Source organism: Phyllopteryx taeniolatus, chromosome 1 (genome assembly GCF_024500385.1).
Source record: "Phyllopteryx taeniolatus isolate TA_2022b chromosome 1, UOR_Ptae_1.2, whole genome shotgun sequence".
Taxonomy (NCBI): domain Eukaryota; kingdom Metazoa; phylum Chordata; class Actinopteri; order Syngnathiformes; family Syngnathidae; genus Phyllopteryx; species Phyllopteryx taeniolatus.
The window spans coordinates 5,309,401-5,333,486 of NC_084502.1; the positions used below are offsets into that span (position 1 = coordinate 5,309,401).

General features: G+C 44.4%; 1 protein-coding gene across 11 annotated transcripts in view; it reads left to right on the forward strand.

Moving 5' to 3' along the window:
* Positions 1-24,086, forward strand: part of lama5 (laminin, alpha 5) — a 162,304-nt gene that overhangs the window by 15,556 nt on the left and 122,662 nt on the right. For 10 of the 11 annotated variants that reach the window (XM_061765558.1, XM_061765549.1, XM_061765542.1 and 7 more), the window contains exons 3-6: positions 9,412-9,529; positions 11,642-11,760; positions 13,613-13,783; positions 21,251-21,348. In XM_061765558.1, the coding sequence (XP_061621542.1) occupies positions 9,412-9,529; positions 11,642-11,760; positions 13,613-13,783; positions 21,251-21,348 (506 nt within the window). Of the gene's footprint in view, positions 1-9,411; positions 9,530-11,641; positions 11,761-13,612; positions 13,784-21,250; positions 21,349-24,086 lie in introns of those variants that run through there. The other variant, XM_061765532.1, reaches the window with a different exon arrangement.

Sequence of the window (24,086 nt, forward strand, 5' to 3'; positions counted from 1 at the left end):
AACATGCACTTAGGCAAGAGTGAAGAGATTAAATGTTTAATCGCACAAGCTGAAAAAAAGATGGCAAATGTGATTAATTTGGTCACAGCCTCGAGCCCTGGTTAATAAACACCACTTCGATGTTTGTTTTCATCAGGCGGAGACCATTTCACACACACTTTGTGCCAGCTCAGCATTTCCTGTCATTGAAGCAATTTGAAGGTCAAACTTGTTGTTGGTCCCACACAATGCCTTATTGTTGGTATACGTACGTACGTGCGTGTGTGTACTACAGATGTGTACTACTCATAACAAACATCAAATGAGTGACAGAACAACTTGGTTTATTATATTCTATTCATTTATTATTTACAAGTTTAGTGTGTGTCCCACAAGGCACACAAACAACACACATTTCCTTGTAAGTCTCCATCAGAATTAAATCTTCTCTCTGTGTAAGTGTGCATGTGTGGTCATGTGTGCATGTGCAAAATTTCTGTCTTTCCTTCATGGTGTGTAGTGGGCATGAAAATGTACTGGAGTGGGCGAGTGGAAAGGAGAAACAACACGTTTGACCTTAATAGGACTTGTGTGTGCGTGCATGCATGCGTGCAAGAGCCACAGTGCCTGCCAAGGTGCTCTTCTTGGTAGAAGAAATGAAAGATGGATGATGAAAGTGAAGTTGGTCAAATCAAGTCGGTCAGTCATTTTTGTGCCGTGTTAGCATTTTTTCACAGCGGAGAGTAACCAACTATGGACAGCAAATTAGCAGGTAATTTCATGTGTGTCGAGAGAAAATAATGTAGGAAAGTTCGCCGAACAGGAGCGTGATGTAATTCTGCGCATGCAATTGGTTCCTAATATAACAGTTGAGAAATAGGCATCATCACCAAGATTTCATGGCCATTTATGACAGCATGCAAGTTCGTTGCAAGCGATTGCTATGCAAAGATATGCAGCAAAGCTTCTGTACAATAGTGGCACCCAGGTTTTGCCTGATCCTTACACAATTATGCACAAATGGGCCCCAAATCCATGTACACATACAGTATATCCCCAACTCTTGTCTAACCTGCAGTGTCTAGACGAATGCCTTGTAAGGTTTTATTGTAAAAGATTTGTACATGCATAACAATAAATTCCCCATGAATCAAATTTAAATGCAACATGCTTTCTTTTTTCAATTCAAAAACTCCCATATTTACAGATGTAATCTAGTCAGGACTCCTTTGTCATTGCTTCTAGCGCCTAAAATGAAAAATATAAAGATTAAATAAGAGCATATCCCCGAACCCGTTGGTGGACACCAACGGTGAGGGATGCCGTCAAGCTGAAGGAGTCCTATCGGGCCTTCTTGGCCTGTGGGACTCCTGAGGCAGCCGATGCGTACCGGCCGGCCCAGCGGAATGCGGCTCTGGTCGTCGCTGAAGCAAAAACTCTGGTATGGGAGGAGTTCGTAGAGGCCATGAAGAAAGACTTCCGGACGGCTTTGAGGAAATTCTGGTCCACCATCCGGCGTCTCAAGAGAGAAAAGCAGTGCACCACCAACACTGTGTATAGTGGGGATGGGGTGCTGCTGACCTTGACTCGGGACGTTGTGAGTCTGTGGGGAGAATAGGGTTAGGACTTGGTATCGGTCCGTTGTGGTAAAGAAGGAGCTAAGCCGAAAGGCGAAGCTCTCAATTTACCGGTGGATCTACGTTCCTACCCTCACCTATGGCCACGAGCTGTAGGTCGTGGCCGAAAGAACAAGATCCCGGATACAAGCGGCCGAAATGAGTTTCCTCCGCAGGGTGTCCGGGCTCTCCCTTGGAGAGAGGGCGAGAAGCTCGGTCATCCGGGAGGATCTCAGAGTAGAGCCGCTGCTCCTCCACATCGAGAGTAGCCAGATGAGGTGGCCGGGGCATGTGATTCGGATGCCTCCCGGACGCTTCCCCGGTGAGGTGTTCCGGGCACGTCCCACCGGGAGGAGACCCCGGTGACGACCCGGGACACGCTGGAGAGACTACATCCTTCGGCTGGCCCGGGAACGCCTCGGGATCCCCCAGACGAGCTGGATGTAATGGCTGGGGAGAGGGAAGTCTGGGCGTCCCTGCTAAAGCTACTGCCCCCGCGACCCGACCCGGGTAAGCGGTAAACAATGGATGGATGGATGACGGGCAGTATATGACAAATATATTGCAAAAGAAAATCATATAAAGTTATGTGTCTTGCCGTATATCTAGTGTCAAAAGTAAATGCGGTCTTTGTCAGTGCGGTCTTTCCACTTGTCTCGCTTAATTGCTGCAATTCAAAGTCTTCGAGCTTCAGATTTTGGCTATCTGCTAAAAGCTCTTAGGATCAATCAGATCTGATAACGCAACATGACACAATTATGACTACAATGATGAATTAACGAAAACGACAACCTCCTCATAAATAGGTCCATTGTAATTTTTACACCGACTGTTTATATTGGGATTTATACCGTCATATTGCTCAGCACTAGTGTAACATGCGAAGATATTTTTTTCTGGGGAATCAGACGTGCTTGGTTACATGGGAAACTATATTTACCAGTTTTAAAATTAAATGATTAATTACAATTAAAATCTACAAAATCGTCCGACACATTTGCAGTTGCGGTTTTCACAACTACGACATTTTGTTGCTTCTCATTTCATTCTAAATCGTATGGTTTCATCGTGCGATCCAGTTTTCGAACCGAGTGCAGCACCATGACTGCATGCCTGATAGTCTTTCGTCTTTCGTCATGAAATCTGCTATTGACAATATGTCATTCTTTATTGCTTTATTTATCAATCTACCAAAAGCTTTTGACATGGCAAATCCCATCGGGATTGATGCCCTTTTGAGGGTGGGTCTCAGCCAAAAGGTGGTTGTATATAGCCCTCGTGCAGCCCTGTCATCGGGCTATTATATTGTATGCACAAAATGTAATCCACCTCCGCTCTTCTAGGTCACCCTGTGTTCCTGCCTCTTCTGGAAGAGATTTCCATTTTTTTTGGCAAAGTCCGCCACCATCTGTCCGTCGATGTTCCTTTCCCGGATACCAAATTTACCCATCACTTCTTTACCATCGATGTTTCCTTCACCGACATATCCATTACAATCCGCACCAGTCACAACTCTCTCTCTGCCTTGGATGTTCTGAACTACTTCGTAGAGCTCCTTCCAGAATGTCTCTTTCTCTTTTCGTTCACATCCTACCGGTGGTGCATAACCACTTATTACATTCAACATAAAACCCTCAATTTCAAGTTTCAGCCTCATCACTCGACCTGACACTCTTCTCACCTCCGGGTCTTTCTTAACGAACTCTTCCTTTAACATACTGTAAACTCCTATTTCATTTCTCTTCCCATCTACACCACATGTAAAGTCCTTACAGTTGCTTTGTCACGGCCCCCGTGGCCATTCATCCGAACCACGAGGAAGTGCTTAGTCCCATTTTGTCAAACGTGGAAGTAGGTTGTGCATATACTAAATGCATATACTATACAATACTATACTATATTAAGGGATAATTTGTGGTCCCGCTCAAGTGTTGGATGTGACGTGGTTGTGTACCTAATAAAGTGGGGAAAATGCTCTGGTAGAAGTCCCAAAAGGACAAAATCAGCCCGGAATGAAGGTTGCAGGTGTGACTCCTCCTGCTTCTGCTATCTCTTCCCCCTTTGCGCTGAGAAGCTGTCGTCTCTCTTTCCGTGACTGGGAATGTCCTTATCTCTGTTCTTTTGATGTTCCTGCCGCTCCTCCTCCGCTTTTCCCACCGTCGCTTCACTTGTGTCTCCTTATGTATGCACGTCAAGCACCAACCAACACAAGCACACACCCACACGGCAAAAACTCTAAATCTTAGCAAGAATATTTCTTATTTCCAGTCAAAACTAATGTAATGACACTTAAAATAGGACTCATCGCCTAAAGTGTTACTTGTTTTTAGACAATTTTCCATGTTTCAAGCTCATTTTTACTTGAAGTAAGGAGAAAAATAATTGCCAGTGTTTTTTTTTTCCTGACTCCACTGCCATTTTTTCCCCTTACTTATTTCAAGTAAAAATGATCTTGAAACGAGTGACAATTGTCTACAAACAAGTTACTTTTTACTTGATGTATATTATTTTAAGTAGAATCAGGTTAGTTTTGACGAGAAATAAGACATTCTCGGTAGTATTTTGAGTTTTTGCAGTACGCAAACACAGACATGCGCACGCACGCACACACACAGACATGCGCGCGCGCGCACACACACACACAGACCAGACTTCCACCTGTAATATAACATTCCATGTTGGGAGCAGCGTGGACTCATCATGTCATATTACAGAAAAAATGCAGTTGGAAATATTGGAAGCATGGGTGACAAATGGGTAGAACACATTTGGATCATACAGAACACTTGAATAAATCTGTAGACAATAGGTTGAAAAGGATCGAGCATTGTCGGAACACGACTGGATCAAGGTTGGAGAAGAGTTGGAAAATGGGTAGAACCCATTTGGAACATGGGTGCTAAATGTGGGTGGACAACAGATTGAAACAGGTTGATGATGCGTAAGTCACAGATGATACACGATTGGATAATGGTTGGTCCACAGATGGCACACGAGTGGACAACGGTCAGACTCGGAACAGCGAGAGAGAAAAATGAGAGAAATGAAAATATTCAAGTCAAGTCAGCGCCCTAACATGCTAAAACACTAACTGTAAATGTCATTTAGAAAAGTGTATCACATTCCAGGCGTGCAAATGAAAGCAGGGAAAATGTGTTTGTGTGTGTGTGTGTGTGTGTGTGTCTGTAAGAGAGTAATGGCAGCGTGAATGAACCCCATAAACACCAGCTTCTTGTTCCAGGTGTCAATGTACTGAACATGCTGAACGTGCTGGAACGTGACAACAAACGCAATTGTCGTGTTCCCAGCTACTCTCATCTTTCCTTGCACACGCACACACACAGGTGGGGCGTGTTGACACAAGAACGGAAAAGTGGGATCAATCTTTGCTGGCGTGCCGGATTCCAGGGATGTTGGAGGAACATGAATGATCTCCTCTTCAGATGTACTTCAACGTCCCCATCTTTCATCAATGTTGTCATGAACTTGTTGTGCTTAGGACATTGAATCGATCGCATGGACTTTATCTATTGTAGATGTTCAATCAGATTCAGTTTGGATCCTGAAGGAATTCATCTCTCTCAAAACCGGAAACATGGAAGAATGCCGCAGCTCGTCTGTGTGTGTGTGTGTGTGTGTGTGTCTTTGTGTGACCGTGATAACGGCCCTTGGCTGGTTTAATGATTGTGGTTTGTGAACATTCCTTGGTGGCAGCACATTCCTGGTGTCTCAGGTAACCATGGAGATAAGACAAGAGGCACACAAAGGAACACAGGAGCAGGCTGTGGGACTTTGGGACCTCTCCCTCTCTAGTAGATCAACAACAATGTGCTCTATCCAATGTGTGCTATTCATCTCATATTTTATTGGTCAGCGTGAATGGAATGTAACACGCACACACACGTTCACATTTTGCTTGTTTTTATTGAAGAACAGTGGAGCATGCACCTTTCATAGAAGCTATGACAGTCTCAGTGTGCTAATGGTTCTGACCTCTGTTTCCTGTGCCTTACTGGAGTCGACTGTCATGTAAACTCCTCAAAAGACTACATTGAGATCAGGTACTACAGATAACACCTCTTCAATTAAGTAACTGGAGTAAGTTAGGGAAACAAATACAATCCATTCCCGTTAGAAATGATAAAACCCCTTATTAAAATGTTCACGTGATAAATAGAATTGTACTGTGTACATCAACATTGACATTGCTTCATTGTGCCTTCCAAATTAAGCTATTCTTGTTCACACATGGGCGGCGCGGTGGGCGACTGGTTAGAGCGTCTGCCTCACAGTTCTGAGGACCGGGGTTCCATCCCCGGCCCCGCCTGTGTGGAGTTTGCATGTTCTCCCCGTGCCTGCGTGGGTTTTCTCCGGGCACTCCGCTTTCCTCCCACATCCCTAAAACATGGATGGTAGGTATATTGACAACTCTAAATTCCCCGTAGATGTGAATGTGAGTGCGAATGGTTTGTTTGTATGTGCCCTGCGATTGGCTGGTGACCAGCTCAGGGTGTACCCCGCCTCTCGCCCAAAGATTGCTGGGATAGGCTCCAGCACGCCCGCAACCCGAGTGAGGATAAGCGGAACAGAAGATGAATGAATGAATTTTCAAACATGCGGTTAGCACATCTGCCTCACAGTTCTGAGGACCCGGGTTCAAATCCGGCATCACCCGTGTGTGTTTTCTGGTTTTCTCCCACATCCCAAAAACATGCATGGTAGGTTAATTGAAGACTCCAAATTGCCCGTAGGTGTGAATGTGAGTGTGAATGGTTGTTTGTTTGTATGTGCCCTGCGATTGGCTGGTGACCAGCTCAGGGTGTACCCCGCCTCTCGCCCAAAGATTGCTGGGATAGGCTCCAGCAGCCCACGACCCTAGTGAGGAGAAGCGGCTCAGAAAATGGATGGATGGATGGATGGATGTTCAAACATACTCCAAATAGTGGCAAATTAACATTGTGAATAAGTTTACATACAGTACCAACAATGACTTGAAACTACCTCATGGAAAAATAATTGTTTTCACAGCCGTATGTTTGCATGGATTACAGAAAACGCTCACCGGCGACTCACCAAACATGGACACTACCGATGTGACAACTCATATTGCCGCTAGATGTCGCCATATACCCAGGAATTTACAGTAGAGTGGCAGGGTTGGCACTGGGTCGTAAAAGCTTTTAGCCAATGTGGTTAAACTGTATAAAAACCTTCTAGCCACATGTATGGGCAGTTAGCCCCAGCATCACGTGTTTATGTGGCTAACCCTTTAGCCACACATAACCAGTCCTTGGCACGGGGAAGCCAATAAGCTTTTAATGATGTGGGCCCAATTAAAACTACCTATTCATCAATCAAGACTAGAGCTGAACGATTTGGGGAAAAAAACACTAATTGCGTGTTTAAAAAAAAAAAAAAAAAACTCTGGCGAAACTAACCACTCCTCTTGAAAGCTGCTCCGTCTCTTAATGATCTTTTGCACTTGTTACTGACCCAGGATAATTTGACTGTCTTTATACGACAGTCAGGACCTATTGTTAATGTTTGTAATAGCCGATCGACAGGCGGATCGGCGCAGCGGATCGGTGCAGCGTCAGCAGTGATGCGGACTTTGTATCGATCCGTTGTGGTAAAGAAGGAGCTAAGCCGAAAGGCGAAGCTCTCAATTTACCGGTCGATCTACGTTCCTACCCTCACCTATGGTCACGAGCTGTGGGTCGTGACCGAAAGAACAAGATCCCGGATACAAGCGGCCGAAATGAGTTTCCTCCGCATGGCGTTCGGGCTCTCCCTGAAAGCTAGGGTGAGAAGCTTCGTCATCCAGGAGGATTTCAGAGTAGAGTCGTTGCTCCTCCACATCGAGAGGAGCCAGATGAGGTGGCTGGGGCATCTGATTCGGATGCCTCCCCGGTGAGGTGTTCTGGGCACATCCCACAGGCAGGAGACCCCGTGGACGACCCAGGACACGCTGGAGAGACTACGTCCTTCGGCTGGCCTGCGAACGCATCGGGATCCCCCCCGGAAGAGCTGGACGAAGTGGCTGGGGAGAGGGAAGTCTGGGCGTCCCTGCTAAAGCTACTGCCCCCGCGACCCGACCTCGGATAAGCGGTAGAAAATGGATGGATGGATGGATGGAATTGATATGAATAGCAAATCTTTATTTTGCTATTGAATTGTAAAAAGAAAAAACTTCCATCACATTGACTTATTGATTTAACTTCCTGCCTTGTAAAAATGTTAAACTGTGTAATGATGCTCTTGTCAGTAGTAGCATCAACTGTTGCTTATTTATCAACTATTTCGTGCGCGAGACTACGACTTCGACTTCCGCATTGGGCGCTGTTACTATTTACTCTGTACTTATAGTAATTAACTTACAGTAATTATTTCACTGTGTTGTTTTTATTCTTACTCAATAATTTTTTTGGAGGAGTGTTTTTTACTTTTACTGAGTCACATTATTGTCAAGTAACAGTACTCTTACTTGAGTACAATATTTGGCTATTCTGCCCACCTCTGGAGCGGAGAGCCTCTCGCTACTCTTATGTTGACTCAACATTTATTGCCATATTAGCCATTCGAACTGCTCTAAGTGCTGGAGGACTCTGCATCTTTTTGCACAATTGTTTTTTGTCAATGTCTTTGTCGCCAAAGTGTTCTGTAAATTGACCGTCTGTTGTACTAGAGCGGCTCCAACTACCGGAGACAAATTCCTTGTGTGTTTTGGACATACTTGGCAAATAAAGATGATTCTGATTCTGATTTTTGCTCATCAGATCAGCCAGTGTCGTATTTGTTGCACTGGTCTTTTGTATTTTCGTGTTGAGGTGCTGCGGGTCGTGGCATGCGGGTCGTGGCGCTGGTTGTGGTCCCAGCGGAACTGCGATGCACACGTAACATCGGCGACGAGCTGATCTGCGATTACATCTTGTATTAATTAGGAAACGCGCAACATTACCATCAATTTGAACAACAGCCCCTTTGAGGCTACTGCACGTTAAAGCTAGTAGGGGCAAAGTGCAAATTCCATGTTTGTGGACAGCACGAAAACCAAAATATCAAGGATGCATGTTCTGTATTGATAGCCCACGCTTTGACGTTGACAAAAACATAAAGCTTGTGAAAATCGGTTGAGAAATTGGTAAGTTATTACCTATTTTATGTATATACACTGCTTTTGATGGCAATGGAGCAAAAAAGAAGGTATTTTACTCATTATATGCTTTTTAAATTAACCGGCCAATGATTGCTGCCCAGTCCGGTGTGTAGTAGGCCTATTGCCTGAAGTTAGCTATAGCTATAGGCTAGAGCTCCCTCTGACTCTGTTATGCTGTGTTATAGAAAACACAAAACGGTGAAAACACAAAACAGTGACTGAACACTTATTTGCCTTTTTTGGGCCTCAACATGCCCGGAAACTCAATTCTTGCAAGTTTTTGTACCCTGGTAAAAATGTATGTATTTAAGGGTGTCCACAGCACAGCACGCGCAAACCCACTCTGCCGGGCCCCCAGAAAGTTGGAAAAAACTAGTGGAACTGATCGACACAAAATTTGGTGGACATCTTGACATATCTCAGAAATTAAATGAGTTGAACTTTTAACTCTCGTGGAACACGTATTGCTTCTTAAGTCCGCTCTGCTCGATGACATCACAGGAACAACAACGTGTGGAACATCTGCAGCCAGCATCTGCAGCCAGCCACACAGCCAGCATACTTGTCAGGGTGAGGGTGGTGTCATTAACGATGTCATTAACGTGTGTGTGTGTGTGTGTGTGTGTGTGTGTGTGTGTGTGTGTGTGTGTGTGTCTACAGCTCTTCCATGTGGCCTACATCCTCATCAAGTTTGCCAACTCTCCGCGTCCAGACCTGTGGGTTCTGGAAAGGTCCGTGGACTCCGGGCAGACGTACCAGCCATGGCAGTACTTTGCCTGTGAGTACTAATGGTATCAGCATATCGCCATCTGTTTAATCAAAGCAGATGTCAGCCAAGATGAACAGCCATACATGCAAATCAGTCGCCCGAATTTCGCTGTTTTGAACTCAAAATAGGCCATTTACGAGAATCGGATATGCGTCCGATGAGTTTTTCCGGGGGGGGGGGCGCTATCGGCGTCACTGTCGTCATAGGCTGTTTCGTACTCCTTGAACGCTGGGAGCTAGCGGTAACGGTGCTTTTACTCCGTTACAATGATCTAAATGTCACTCGCTACTTTTATTTATCAATTATTGCTTATTTCTCAACTATTTTGTGCGCGAGACTACGACTGCGACTTCCGCATTGGGCGCTGTTTGCTCTAATCCAGTTTAAGCGGTAGTGACGTTTAAGTCTAGTTCACCAATCCAATGACACAAGAAAGTCACATGACCTCACACGTCGTCTTCTGTTGGGCTTCCCGGGCACAGGTATTAACACTAGATAAGACAGCCCAGCTGATTGTCGTGCCTACGTGGCGACCATTCTGGGAAGGTCGTCGTTACCACGAAGACAACGGCGTGCGACTTTTGTTTACATTTAGACTTTCATGTATTGTAGTATTTGTCTGGCACTGTCTGTCCAAACGTGGATATTTCATCTCACTTATAACTTTAGAAAACACCGTGCAATAAATTCCAGATTTTATGTTGTAGTTTGACTGTGCATACACACACGCACACATACAGCAACATCAGAATTTGCACATTCACGTTTAAAAAAAATAATAATAAAAATAAATAAATAAATAAAAATTTTATTTTTTTTCATTGATGTTAATGCTGTGGTTAAAAAAAAATCTGAAGTTACTATTTACTCAGTACTTATAGTAATTAACTTACAGTAATTATTTCACTGTGTAGTTTTTATTCTTACTCAAGTAATTTTTTGGAGGAGTGCTTTTTACTTTTACTGAGTCACATTATTGTCAAGTAATAGTACTCTTACTTGAGGAAAATGTTTGGCGAATCTACCCACCTCTGGAGCAGACATCCTCTATTGCTATGATGTTTAAGCAACATTTTTGCTCATCAGCTCAGCCAGTGTCGTATTTATTGCACTGGTCTTTTGTATTTTCACGTTGAGGTGCTATGGGTCGTGGCCCTGCTTGCGGAATTGGTCCGAGTTGAGCGGACTAAGACTGGATTGAACTAATTCAGATAAGCTGTTCTGGGCCTGAATGATCACAGTTTTCGGGTTCAGGGTAAGTCAACTTCAAGGTAGGCTTAAATGAAGAGCATGTTAAACCTGCTTGGAGCAATACCCCTAAGGTCGTAGAAGTGGGTCAGTGGACCCCTGCTATTCGCGGGGGATAGGGAGCTGGCCGCAGATAGTGAAAGTCTGTGAATAATTGACGGCCATTATAATTGCATTTAAAAAAGAATCCCAAAAATTCTTGAACAAGCAGGGATATACCGCCAATAAGCGGTTTTGCGATTGGACCCCCCCCCCCCACCCCCCCCCCCCACGCACATAAAAGGAAAAAAAAAAGTTATTTAATTGAAAAAAAAGTGGAGGAAAAACAAAACTGACTAGGTGAATCTGCGGGTGCCGAACCGCAAAAATGGGAGGATACACTTCATTTGATTGAGAGTTAAGCCGGCCTTGGTTTTGGCACATTCAGCAGACATGCCCATAGCGTTTAATAACAATAACAATAATTAACAATAGCTTTATTTGTCACAATTTTGAAGCCTCATTTGATATACTTGCCGATTTTTAAAATTGTATTTATTTATTTTTATTTTTTTATATCGTTCAAATTTGGTACAGTTGTCAATAACACCCTTTTCTGTGGTGTGTCACATTTAAAATACTCACTTTAGAGGGACATTAAACACATAAACTCGCACAATCACATCAAATACACACTATCGAACACACAAACACACACACACACACTCACACACAGGTACACTTATAGTGCCTTCCAGATGCTTTGGATTTCCAGTTGTTGACCTCTCCCTCTCTCACCCCACCAGTCCCAAAACCTCCCCCGTACGCTTGTAATTACCACAGTGAGACAGATCATTAACGCGTGTGCATGTGTGTGTACCCATGTGTGTCTAGCTTCCAAGCGAGACTGCATCGAACACTTCGGACAACAAACCATTGAGAGGATCTACAACGACAACGACATCGTTTGCACAAGCGAATATTCCCGAATTGTTCCTTTGGAAAATGGGGAGGTAACATATTTATTTATTCATTGACATCATTAACATTATTCAGATCAAGCTTGATACCTCCACCAAGGCAAAAGCTCATTTGGACCCAATTTCCTTTACGGTCCCTTTATTGAAAAAGACAAAAAAAAACTCACATTATGCTGTGCTGGTCTCACTGAAAGATACTTTGGGATCTAAATGGTCAAGTCGAAATGATTGTACTTCTGCCTTACTATTTGTTGAACATCCTCGTCTGAGTGCAGTTGCTGAACAAAAAAAAAAAACCACTTCTCTGCCCAAAACAAAGAAGGTTAGAAGTCACAACACACACATTGCCGGCTAATCTGCGATATCTTAAAACGGCATTTAATTTTAAGTATTCAAAAAAATCCATATTTGAAAACCTAACAAGAATTACCCGCAACGCATATGACCTCAGGGTGTATCGTGCGAAGAGCAGATTTCGCTATTATAGCGACTCTATCCGGTGCAAAGTGGCACACAATAATGCTACCATCGTTTTCTGGAAATGACTTTTCTTAAGGCCTTTTCAGACGTTGCCGTTGACTTTCTCATTCATTGTGTATGCGCTAAGGGGGCAGCATCCCGGAATGCCATGTCGTGGTGAGGCAAGTGCAGAGGAGCAGCTGACGGGAGGTGATTCCAATAGAAAGATGTTCTTATCGTGTTGACGTCAGAAAGCACCTCCGATAGGAGAGATGGGAGAGGGGCTGGTGCGGTGATTTCTGAGTGCGATGCAGAATTGTACTGTAAACGGCAAGGGGAAAATGGAGAAAGTCATCATAAATGCGGTGTCACAGTGATCCAAGCTGTAGGACAATTGAAAAATTATATACAGAGATGTCTCTGCAGGAGGCTTTCAAACTGCTCCCTGCTCTGCCTGAAATACACTTTGAAGCGTTCTTTGTGGAACTGTAGCTCACGAACGAGCTTCTCCGACTCCGAGATCAGAATGGAATGCACACATTCCCTTTTTCTTAGCTGCTGAGTCAGCTCCTCTTCAAAATACGCAAAGCCAGGGCTTTCTTTTGCAACAATGGCACATATATACTGGCTCGTTGCGTTCTACTCACTGAGTAAAGCCTCCCGATTTCTTTTTACATCAGCACTTCCAAATGTGGACATGGACCTCTCTCAGCAAATGCAGTGTGAAAAGGTCTTGACTCATTTTTCTGGCACTAGGAGCACTCGTGTTTTTGTGTCTGTCTACTCGCCCGCTATTGTGAATCAAGCAGGAAACTAACAGGAGACGAGTTTCCCAATCACTGGCGAGATTGGAAGTGCGTCACGGCGTCAATTTGGCTTTTAGCGGAAAAAAAAAAACCCCTACTGAGTAATAATCAAGTCATAGTTTGATAAATCACCAAATTGCTTGAGGATACAAAGAACATGACTGAAAAGGCACTGTTTTACATTGCCAGGACCGTCAGTGTGAGGAACTGTGCCAATGCCGGAGGCAGGAAATCGCCTGTTAACACCAAGACCATATGGGCTGTTGTTCACGTCACTCAAGCAGCGCCTTTAATTGGCAGGTGTTGGGAGTGTGCGGATGGTAACGTCAAGTGGACAAATAAAATACCTGCACCTCTCTAAAGTATCCCATATTGGCAATGATTAGCATATATAAAACTTACAAATTGATATCATATAACTGGCAGATTTCATTCATTGCAGGGGTTTTCTGGAGGATTTACTGCGTTACATTTTTTTTGTACTTTTTCAAACGTTTATGAAAATTATTTGACGACGCATTAACATGGACAGACACAACATTGTGGAGCAATCTATTTGCTATGTGCGCTTTTAAAAATTTGAATGCCTATTTTCTGGTATATTGTCTTTTCCTTCCCAGATTGTAGTGTCGCTGGTAAACGGACGTCCTGGAGCGATGAACTTCTCCTACTCCCCCGTGCTACGTGACTTCACCAAGGCCACCAACATCCGCCTGCGCTTCCTGCGCACCAACACGCTCCTCGGACACCTGATGGGGAAAGCCCTGCGAGATCCCACCGTCACACGCCGGGTACGGACGCCAGTCGCTAGCAGCCGATGCAGGAAGCGAAACTAGCATTCTGAATGGTCACTGGGTGGTCCTTCTCGTCAAATGTGACACACAGATGCACTCAAACACACTACAGCAGTCACACAAGATCCAAATCAAAGTCTTTTGTCCACAAAAAGCAGTTTTGTGGCGCATTAACAATGATGCCACTTTGCTGACTTAACTAAAAATAGTTTTTGGAAATAATTGCAGATAGAAGGACAATGTTGTTTTTAAATGATAATGGATACAAGAAAACATGTTTTAAATGCTAATGATTCAAGGACACTATTGTTTTTGGAATGATAATGGATTCAATTACACTTTTTTTTTTTTTTTTTTTAACTTAATGGGATTCAAGGACGACACTGGTGAAGTAGTATATTTGTCTGACTTCAGTACAGCCAGTGTGGCTTCAGTTCCCACTCAGTGACAGTGTGAATCTACAGTAGGTACGGAAAGTATTCAGACCCCCTTAAGTTTTTCACTCTTTGTTATTTTGCAGCCATTTTAAGTTCATTCCCCCACCCCCCACCCCCTCATTAATGTACACACAGCAACCCATATTGACAGAAAAAAACTGAATTGTTGAAGTTTTTGCAGATTTATTAAAAAAGAAAAAACTGGAAAATCACACAGCCATAAGTATTCAGACCCTTTGCTCAGTATTTAGTAGAAGCACCCTTTTGAGCTACTACGGCCATGAGTCTTTTTGGGAAAAAAAAAAGTTTTTCACACCTGGATTTGGGGATTCTCTGCCATTCTTCCTTGCAGATGCTCCCCAGTTCTATCAGGTTGGATGGTGAACGTTGGTGGACAGCCATTTTCATGTCACTCCAGAGATGCTCCACTGGGTTTAAGTCAGGGCTTTGGCTGGGCCATTCAAGAACAGTCACGGAGTTGTTCTGAAGCCACTCCTTCGGTATTTTAGCTGTGTGCTTCGGGTCATTGTCTTGTTGGAAGGTGAACCTTCGGCCCAGTCTGAGGTCCTGAGCACTCTGGAGAAGGTTCTCGTCCAGGATATTCCTGTACTTGGCCGCATTCATCTTTTCTTCGATTGCAACCAGTCGTCCTGTCCCTGCAGCTGAAAAACACCCCCACAGCATGATGCTGCCACCACCGTGCTTCACTGTTGGGACTGGATTGGACAGGTGGTGAGCAGTGCCTGGTTTTCTCCACACATAGCACTTAGAATTAAGGCCATAAAGTTGTATCTTGGTCTCATCAGACCAGAGAATCTTATTTCTCACCATCTTGGAGTACTTCAGGTGTTTTTTTAGCCAACTCCAAGCAGGCTTTCATGTTTCTTGCACTGAGGAGAGGCTTCCGTCAGGCCACTCTGTCATAAAGCCCCGACTGGTGGAGGACTGCGGCGATAATTGACTTTCTAGAATTTTCTCCCATCTGCCAACTCCATCTCTGGATCTCAGCCACAGTGATCTTTGGGTTCTTCTTTACCTCTCTCTCCCGATTGCTCATTTTGGCCAGCTCTAGGAAGGGTTCTGGTCGTCCCAAACGTCTCCCATTTCAGGATTGTGGAGGCCACTGTGCTCTTTGGAACCTTAAGTGCAGCAGAAATGTTTTTGTAACCTTGGCCAGATCTGTGCCTTGCCACAATTCCGTCTCTGAGCTCTTCAGGCAGTTCGTTTGAACTCATGATTCTCATTTGTTCTGACATGCACTGAAAAATGATTTTAGCTATTGGCTGAAATATAAGCGAGAGTGAAAAAATTAAGGGGGTCTGAATACTTTACGTACCCACTGTGAGAATGGTTGTCCGTGTGTATATGTGCCCTGTGACTGACTGGCGACCAGTTCAGGGTGTGATCCGCCTTTCACCCAAAGTCAGCCTGGATAGGCTCCAGCACCCCGTGACCCTGAAAAGGAAAAGCAGTTTTGTGAATGGATGGCTAGATGGATTCAAGGACGTTGTTTTTTGAAATATTGTTGCAAGGATAGTTATTGAAGTACACTATTGTGCAATTGTTTGTAATAATATATTGTTTTTAATGATTGTGGAGAAATCACTGCATGTAAGCGGCAAGCCCGAAAACCAACATTGAATGCCCGTGACCTTCGATCCCTCGGGCGGCACTGCATCAAAAACCCACATCAATGTGTAAAGGATATCACCACATGGGCTCAGGAACACTTAGAAAAACCAATGTCAGTAAAAACAGTTCGGTGCTACATCCGTAAGTGCAACTTGAAACTCTACTATGCAAAGCAAAAGCTATTTATCAGCAACACCCAGAAACGACGCCGGCTTCTCTGGGCCCGAGCTCATGTAAGAGGGGCCGATGCAAAGTGGAAAAGTGTTCTGGGGTCTGACGAGTCCACATTTCAAATTGTTTTGGGAAATTGTGGACGTCGTGTCCTGCGGGCCAAAGAGGAGGGGGTGGGGGGGGGGGGGGGGGGTATGGGGTACCTAACCCCCTGATACGGGCTGTTCGGTCCCTATACGGCCAGTGTCAGAGATTGGTAGGCATTGCTGGCAATAAGTCGACTCGTTTCCGGTGAGGGTTTGACTTCGCCAAGGCTGCCTTATGTCACCATTTCTGTTCATAACTTTGATGGACAGAATTTCGAGGCGCAGCTTTGGCGTAGAGGGGGTCCGGTTTGGTGGCCTCAGTACTGCTTCTTTGCTTTTGGCAGATAATGTGGTTCTGTTGGTTTCATCAACAGATCGCCAACTCTCACTGGAGCGGTTAACAGCAGAGTGTGAAGCAGTTGGGATGCAAATCATCACCTCCAAATTTTAAACCATGGTCCTCAGTCAGAAAAGGGGGACGTGCTCTCTCCAGGTCGGGGATGAGATGCTGCTCCAAGTGGAGGAGTTCAAGTATCTTGGGGTTTTGCTCACGCGTGATTGAAGAATGGAACGGGAGATCGACAGACGGATCGGTATAGCAGTGATGCGGACTTTGAATCGGTCAGTTGTTATGAAGAAGGCGCTAAGCCGAAAAGCAAAGTTCTCAGTTTTACCGGTCGATCTACGTTGCTACCCCCATCTATGGTCACGAGCTGTGGGTCGTGACCGAAAGATCCTGGATACAAGCGGCCAACATGAGTGTCCACTGCAGTGTGTCTGGGCCCTCCCTTAGCGATAGGATGAGAACCTCTGTCATCCGGGAGGGGCTCAGAGTCCAGTCGCTGCTACTCCGCATCAAGAGGAGCCAGATGAGGTGGCTCAGGCATCTGGTTAGGACTCCCTCTGGACGACTCCCTCGTGAGGTGTTTCGGGCACGTCCCACCGGGATGAGGCCTCGGGCGGCTGGCCTGGGAACGTCTCTGTTTCCCCCCGGATGAGCTGGACGATGTGGCTGGGGAGAGGGAAGTCTGGGCTTCTCCGATTAAGCTTCTGGTCGAATAAGCGGAAAGAGAATAAGCGGAAGAAAATGGATAGATGGATGAATCGAACTTATTGGTTTTATTGAAGTTATTTTTCAGGATTTCATCATCAAATTTGTATCTATTTTATGAGATGAAAGTACATTGGCAGCATGGTGACTGACTGGTTAGCACATCTGCCTCACAGTTCTGAGGATCCAAGTTCAAATCTGGCCTCGTCTGTGTGGAGTTTGCATGTTCTCCACGTACCTGCGTCGGTGTTGTCCGGGTACTTTTTCCTCCCACATCCCAAAAACATGCACCGTAGGTTAATTGAAGACTCTAAATTTCCCGTAGGTGTGAATGTGAGTGCGAATGGTTGTTTGTTTATATGTGCCTTGCGATTGGCTGGCAACCAGTTCAGGGTGTATAACCCGCCTCTCGCCCCAAGATTGCTGGGATAGGCACCAGCACGCCCGCGAGCCCAGTGAGTATAAGCGGTACGGAAAAGGAATGAATGAAGTACCATCACAGTCTGGTTTGGTGCTGCTACAAAAAAGGACAAACTCCGACTGCGACGGACAATCAAAACTGCTGAAAGGCTTGCCGGTACCCCCCTACCCACCCTTGAGGACTTGCACGCTGCAAGAACTAAGACAAGAGCGTGCAAAATCCTCTCGGACCCTCCGCATCCCGGTCACCGGCTCTTCCGGCTCCTTCCCTCAGGTAGGCGCTACCGATCGATGCAAACTAGAACTAGCAGACATTCCGACAGCTTCTTCCCTCTTCCGATCAACTTCTTAAACAGCTAACCTACAATTCCATTGCAACATGCTGGCAATTTTTTGCCTGAGTTTTCTGTGTGGCCAATTATATATTACTCGTCCACTCACTGTAGTCGTCTCGCCACGCTGCACTATTTGCATATCTGTTGTTGACCAATACTGGCCACTCATGCCAGAGTAGCATCTGCTCCATTTGCACGCTGACTGAGGAGTATCTGCAACATTTGCACAATCGACATTGTCCCAGACTATCCCACTACTCGCTTGAAGTCTCGGCGCCCTTTGCACAATGGTCATTGCACCGGACTATTGCAATATTATTCATTCGAACTGTGCTCGAGGACTCTGTATCTTTTTGCACAATTGTCAAAAAAATAATAATAATTGTACCGGCATTACCAGATAACTAGCAACCCTTTATTGCTCAGTGACTGTTTTTGTCAATGTCTTTGTCTCCAAAGTGTTCTGTGTCAATTGACTGTCTGTTGTCGTACTCGAGCGGCTCCAACGACCGGAGACAAATTCCTTGTTTGTTTTTTGGACATACTTGGCAAATAAAGATGATTCTGATTCTGAACACTCTGGCAACATCATCTGAACACATCATATAGCTGGTATCAGTCAGCCTTCAAAATAACACCCCAGTAACATGGTAAACTATTTTAAAACAGCGGTCACGAATAGGTTTTGTTGGTACACACCATAAGCTAGAAGTTACTGGCATCCACCCAATAAAAGACAGAAGTAGCAAGAAACGTTTACCACAAACAATATTTGACTGTATTGTTACAAGGTAAGCCTTCTTTCTGGTCATGAAATGTTGTTGGCTAACTTCATGAATTATAATAGCAGCCAACCTAGTTAACCTTCCCACAACACAAAACCAAGCACGCCTGCAACAGTAGCCTATTAAAATGTCATTTATATACTGTGTTGCTGAAATGTTGGGTGTTCCTCTCCATTGCTTTTTAGCCTCTAAGCCCACATATACGGTTTATTTTATTTTTAAATGCCATTTCAAATGAGTTGTTGTACCACCAAAGGCATATTATTGACATGATGTCCACCAACCAAGGGCTGAGCTGCACTGTATTTGTTTACAGAGTAAACTAGTGGCTACAGAATAAGGAAGGAACATTTCTTGTCATTTACCTTCTATGTGCTGTGTGGGAACTTGGTACTTATTCAGTGGTGATATTTAATCATTTTATGAATTATATTACAACCCCAATTCCAATGAAGTTGGGATGTTCTGTTAAACATAAATAGAAACGGAATACAATGATTTGCAAATCATGTTCAACCTATATTGAATTGAATACACTACAAAGACAAGATATTTCATGTTCAAACTGCTAAACTTGATTGTTTTTAGCAAATAATCGTTAACTGAGAATTTTATGGCTGCAAGACGTTCCAAAAAAGCTGGGACAGGCTCATGTTTACCATTATGTTACATCACACAACATTCGATAAACGTTTGGGAACTGAGGACACTAACTGCTGAAGCTTTGTAGGTGGATTCTTTCCCATTCTTGCTTGATGTACAACTTCAGCTGTTCAACACTTCGGGGTGAAAGGCCCCCACATCAAAGCGCAATGGCGACAGCAACGGGGGTGAAACCATCCCATATTTGGAAGTGGTGACGTAGCAGCCAACCAGGAAGTAAACGGGGGGTTTTCCTGCTGAAGAAGTAGACCGCACCTCGGCAAGATGTGACTGTCTTTTTCAGAAAAGAAAGCCCTCATTTTAAGGAGGAGGAGACGAGCTGAAAAAAAAAAAGGATAGGGGCTCGGCTCCAGCACGCCCGTGACCCAAGTGAGGCTAAGCGGGACAGAAAATGAAATGGGTTCACTGTGTCAAACTAAAGGCCGCTTGATTTGATGTGGCCCGCGAAGGAAAAGCATGTGTGTCAACTTCCATGATTCTTGTTAAAATCTGCACCGAAATTTCAAATAGTCGTGTATCATAAATGATCATGTTGAGATACTGCAAGCATTTCTGTGTTACCAAACATGAACAATAGTTGAAAAACCCGTTACGCTTGATTTCTGATTCCAAAACTAGTTCATAAATTTCGTGTGTAAATATGATGACTGATTAAAGATTTTTATGGTTTCACAGTCATAACGGCCCTCTGAGGGAAACCGTAACGACAATATGGCCCCCGACAAAAAATAGTTTGACACCCCTGCTCTATTGTCATGGCTCGTCGGAACCTCAGAGAGTTTCGGCTTGTTTGTGAGCTACCGTTTCACCAAGACGACTTTCAGGTACACTGTATTTCAGGTTGAGTCGAGATTTCGGGACAAAGAGAAACCACATGTATTAGAGCGTCCTCCATTTTCCTCTTGTACGCTACAAGTCTGCCAAAATAGCACTCAGAAATCACTCCGCCAGCCTCTCGCCCATTGGAGGAGCTTTTTGACGTCACTGCGTCAACGCGCCAGAATAGAAAATGTTTCTATCTCATAACGCGACGCTGAGCGTCAGACACCCTCGGCATTGACGCGACGCTGAGCATCAGGCGCTCTCTGCATTGACGTCAGAAGGTGCTGACGCCCCCTCAGCGCACACACGATGAATGGAAAAGTCGAGGGTTTGAGACGCTTTACCAAGTGCAGTGTGAAAAGGCCTTAAGACCACAAGTTAGCTGAACCTTAGACGTGTAACATTTTCACATTCAAGGCAATGTTGTACGTAGCTTCCCTGTTAAACATGAATTGAATGTTAACTTTGTCTCGTTAAAGTTAAAAATACACACACACAAACCAACCATGTTTTTTTTTTTTTTCAACCTCGCAAACCTGATGGTTGAGTGGCTGCACATACTGCAACTGTGTATTGTCTTTGTTTCACTCTCACTCTCAGATCTTGAACTTTTTCTCTCGTCCTCATCTGTGTGCTCTCTGAAAACAGTTTGTGGTGCTCTTAACTTGCTGCTCTTCAACTCGCTTAACACGCTCGATCCGGCTATGCCTCAACGCCTGCTTCATTGTTATTTGCCTTTATGGTGCAGAAGTAGAAGAAGTCCTCTTTATTTTGAACTATGGATGAAAAGCAACGGAGGAGTCCCCAACATTTCTCCAACCCAGTTTATAAATAACATTATAATAAGCTACTGTTGTTTTTGTGTTGTGGTAAGGTTAATCAGAAGCAGGTTGAATGACAAAACCCTTGGCCCCAGCCAGGTCCCCTCCATAAAATTGGTCTAGACCCACCACTGGTTCCAACTTCATGGTGACATTGTATGGTCCTGTCACTGCAATAGATTGTTGGTTCTCACCAGTTTTGTGTGTGTGTGTGTGTGTGTGTGTGTGTGTGCGCGTGCAGTACTACTACAGCATCAAGGACATCAGCATTGGTGGGCGCTGCATGTGTAACGGACACGCTGAAGCATGTAATGCTCAGGACCTCAACGATCCGTACAAGTAAGAGCACAAACACCACAAATGGCTCACTGAATTGAACTCTGAACATTCAGAAGTTCAAGCTGCAAACTTTGAAGGCCTTTATTTGGAAGAATATCAAACAATATTCTCCACAGGGCTGGGAATCACACACATACACTTCATGCACACCAACACATACACATCGTGCACTCACGCAGAACCAACCAACCCTAACCCTGTGCATGCTAACACACACCTTGAGCACTCACACACACATCTCATGCATGCCCTCTTACACACATTGTGTACGCTCTCTCACATACTCACACACATTGTGCACAATTTCACACACACAAACAAACCTCGCTCACACTCACACTTCATGCATGCTAACCCCTCTTGTGCATTGCTCACACGTGTGCGTGGACGTGCACACACACACACACACACACACACACACACTCTCTTGGTCAAATGCCAGGTTTTCATGATATAAAAATGAGAGAGAAAATACTGGTCTTCACTGTAGCCATTATGTGTATGCAGTGTTGTGAAGATGACTTTGGAAATGTAATTTGATTTGTTACAATTACAAGTTATCCTGTTGAAAATGTAATAGTAGTTATTTCAGTTACTTTGTCAAAGTAATGTAGCTAGTTACATTTATTACCTTTTGATGACTTCATTTTGAATGAATACATCAACAGGCTCCTTGGATGTTTCCTCGAAAAAGGTTTTAAAACCATAGATCATTATTTTGGAACGGAGAGCTGAACACAAACCATTGTGGACATGGAAGACACAGCAGACACACACACGCACACAGACATACACACACCTCTCTGTCTGTCTGTCTGTCCGTCCATCTCTCTGCCTTCCTGTTCTACATTGTTTCCGGGTGGCTGCACAACATTTGGTTTGACTTTCCAGCACCACCTCCATTTCACCAGGAAAAACACTCACGTGTGTGTCAGAGCGTGGATGTGTGTGTTTGTGTGTGCAATGCATGCATGAGGCAAAGGAATGACATAAAAACCAATTCAAAGGAATTTCCTTTGGAAACAATACACACACACACACACACACACACACACTGTAGACGTACAAGCATTGCTGACCCGGAAGACCACAACTGCGCATGTGCGTCATGCCACGGGCAGACAAGAGGCAGCGTGTGGCGTGCACTGGGAGGATTGAGGATTTTCGAGAGAAAGACCAAGCTTAAAAATAAACGACCACATTCGTCAACGATTTTGAGCATAAAAAGGCATACAGATCTGCCGTGCTGCGTGACAATGCAGTCAGCTGAACAAGGATGTAAAAAACAAACATTGCAAAAAAGCGTTGCACGGATCCTGGTTTAACTCACGCGCTGCACTTAAGTTGCAGGAACTTTATGTTAACAAACCTGAAGAAGGTGGCCAGATTTCACTGAATGTGAATTTACCTATTGATTCCAAGATGGTGGTGCAGTAGGTTCTTGAGCTCCCAGGATTAAGTCCCATTACAAAGACCTCTGAAGGCAATCTTAACGCCAATAACGTGTGTGATGTATAGCTCATACAAACTAAACCAACTTAGAGAGAGTTCAATGACAACTATTGCACCCATGTTGAAAAGTACTCTTGGCAGACTGCAGCTCCTACGAACAATGAAGCATTACACAGCACATGCAGAGGAAAGTGGAAGAGATGCTTGCGGTAAAAAAAAAGCGGGGCAAACAAGCTGGTAAGCAATTTCAGCTAGAGGCTAACAAGCCACCGATGCCATCGCTGTTCCTCGTCAACGTTTGCTTGCTGGACAATAAAATTGACTTACTGCGCGTGAGGACAGGAAGTTCCAGCAAGATGAGGGATTGTTCCGTGCTCTGCCCGACAGAAACGTGGTTAAACATGTCGGACTCAGCCTTTGAGGTCAATGGACTACAGCTGTTCCGAGTTGACCGTAACTCATGCGGAGGTGGTCTCTGTGTGAACGTCAACGACGGTTGGTGCACAAACAGTGGGCTTATCGGGAGCCATTGCTCCGAGGAAACCGTTCTGTACATTCCTCTTGGAGCTAATGCTCAAGCTAATGCTAGCCAGGTGCTACAGGAGCTTTTCTCCCGACAATCGAAGCACCCAGACGCATTTTACGTGGTTGCAGGTGACTTTAACCACATAAAATTCACCAACACTCTCACCAGATTTCACCAGCATGTCACCATACCCAAACGGGGGAATAATACGCTGGACTGTGTGTACAGGAATATATGCCAATATATGAAATATATATATATATATATATCTCAATAAACTGTCTGTTTGTGTTGCATTGAAAGTAACAGTGTCACATCTTCCCTGAAGTATATAGTGTTTAGTGTTATTTGGGTTGTGTCTTGCTCGGCCTGTCACGATGACAATATTTTAAAGACAATATATTGTCCCTAAAACTATTATGATAAACGATATTATTCATTATGCTTCTGAAAGACCTCAGCTTTCCCCCCACAGATGAAGAATTTTGGTCGTAAATATTGAACGTTCATTTTTTAAGATTGTGATTCTCATTGGTCCATTGGACCATTGGATCTGTTTCAGACCCTAAAATCAGCACAAATGCAATCTTAACACACCTCCGACCTAAGGATAATCTCATTGGATAATGTTATAAGACATAAGATTGTCTTGCATTTGACAAGCTTGGGCGGGAAGGGGCACAAAAACTGGCCGATTGTCTTGATATATGTACTGGGACAAAATGTCTGTGTGTGTGTGTGTTTGCGTGCGTGTTTATGT